The sequence below is a fragment of the Ceratina calcarata genome, unplaced genomic scaffold (genome assembly GCF_001652005.2).
Source record: "Ceratina calcarata isolate Rehan_Ccalc_2016 unplaced genomic scaffold, ASM165200v1 scaffold588.2, whole genome shotgun sequence".
NCBI classification, from domain to species: domain Eukaryota; kingdom Metazoa; phylum Arthropoda; class Insecta; order Hymenoptera; family Apidae; genus Ceratina; species Ceratina calcarata.
The window spans coordinates 141856-143329 of NW_017177107.1; the positions used below are offsets into that span (position 1 = coordinate 141856).

Below are 1474 nucleotides of genomic sequence, written 5' to 3' on the forward strand. Positions count from 1 at the left end.
ATGTAATAACAAAATTTATTGATACAGGTAATACAATATTGTAAGAAAAACATTAAATCACAATGTCAGATTGCTGCGATCGTTAGAATACACTAATATGTTATTATAATGTAAATTTACAATTGTCAATGTAATAAACATTTTTACACCCTACTTTCAATTACACTTCCGAAGATAGGATAGGAATCTTACTAATTTATTTGTCACATGTATTTATACAGAACATAATATTTGGAATCCTGTCGAAAAAAAGATTCATCCTCTAAATAAAGTAGATTCATATAAAAGTAGCTTTATCCTCTTTGTAAAAATACTGATATATATAAAGCAATAAATTTCGTTTATAAGTTAACACAATTTCAAATAATTAATTGTGATAAATCAATATACCACTTAATTAACTGGAGAAATGGGAAGCCATACCTTTACGTCAATGTCTCCTATCTTATTGACAGCTCTGATAATAGGGCGTCCTACTATAGATGGAAATATGTGTGCTGGAAAATTAGCTCCTGCATATCCACATTTTACAAACTGTAAAAGTTCTTCGTTTTTTCATTGATGCGAATGAAAAGGAAGTATTTTAAACATGTTCGAAGACACAGAAATTAAAAAAAGTAATTGAACCATAACCTTACCCCTGTTCCGTTATCACACACGATTATCTTCCTGCCCTTACTATCCATTTTTTAATACTAACGTTCTAATCGAATGCTATTATAATTGACTTCGTATTCTTTATTTTATGACGTTACGCGTGGTTTATTTTGCATCCCACCAAATATTTATCTCACAGATTATTAAAATACTCATTCAGGGCGTTACCGCCGTTACCGGCATGACTCGTATTTGTATCTTTGTATGCACTGGTTGAAACTGCCCACCAGTCCCCACTACTCGCGTGAAGGATTTTTCATAGCAGCCCTGCGTCAAACGTCAAAGTCAAACGCGAGTAGTAACATCAAGTAACATTGAAGATATGACATGATGTGATACTATAGCGATAAAAATCCTTTCTGATGTAATAAATACATTTTTCATATTGTTTTAAATACGTATGATATTTTCTGCTCATTAACTCTCTTGCCTGATTAAATTTTAGGATATTTAGGTATGTATAATAATACATAAACTTTTATGTAAAATTTTTTTATGATTGATAGATAAGTTCTGCTTTATAATCTCTTTTCTTTATAGTGTATAAGCAATACGTAATGGCTCCGATTGCTTATTTAACAAGAAAGGAAATAATATCCAGCTGTCATCGTTTACACAGGTATTACTTATTTATTACTATTTATTTGTAGATTATTATGAAATCTCTTACATGTAATTGATTTATTTTTAGTGAAACCTTAAGTATAGAGGAGAATAAAAATATATATGGGAAATGTAACAACTATTGGGGTCATGGTCACAACTATACAGGTGATTATTGGTAGATTATTAAAATTAAAGAACCTTGATTACATTT

At 29.9% G+C, this 1474-nt stretch overlaps 1 protein-coding gene across 3 annotated transcripts in view; it reads right to left on the reverse strand.

Moving 5' to 3' along the window:
* Positions 1 to 897, reverse strand: part of Arp2 (Actin-related protein 2) — a 3239-nt gene extending 2342 nt beyond the window's left edge. Inside the window, exons 1-2 of one of the 3 annotated variants that reach the window (XM_018032745.2) lie at positions 639 to 897; positions 424 to 534 (exon numbers count right to left, since the gene is read on the reverse strand). In XM_018032745.2, coding sequence (XP_017888234.1) covers positions 424 to 534; positions 639 to 686 — 159 coding nt within the window. In that variant the 5' untranslated portion in view covers positions 687 to 897. Of the gene's footprint in view, positions 1 to 423; positions 546 to 638 lie in introns of all 3 variants that reach the window. The other 2 variants (XM_018032746.2, XM_026817601.1) reach the window with 2 other exon arrangements.
* Positions 898 to 1474: the final 577 nt, after the last annotated feature.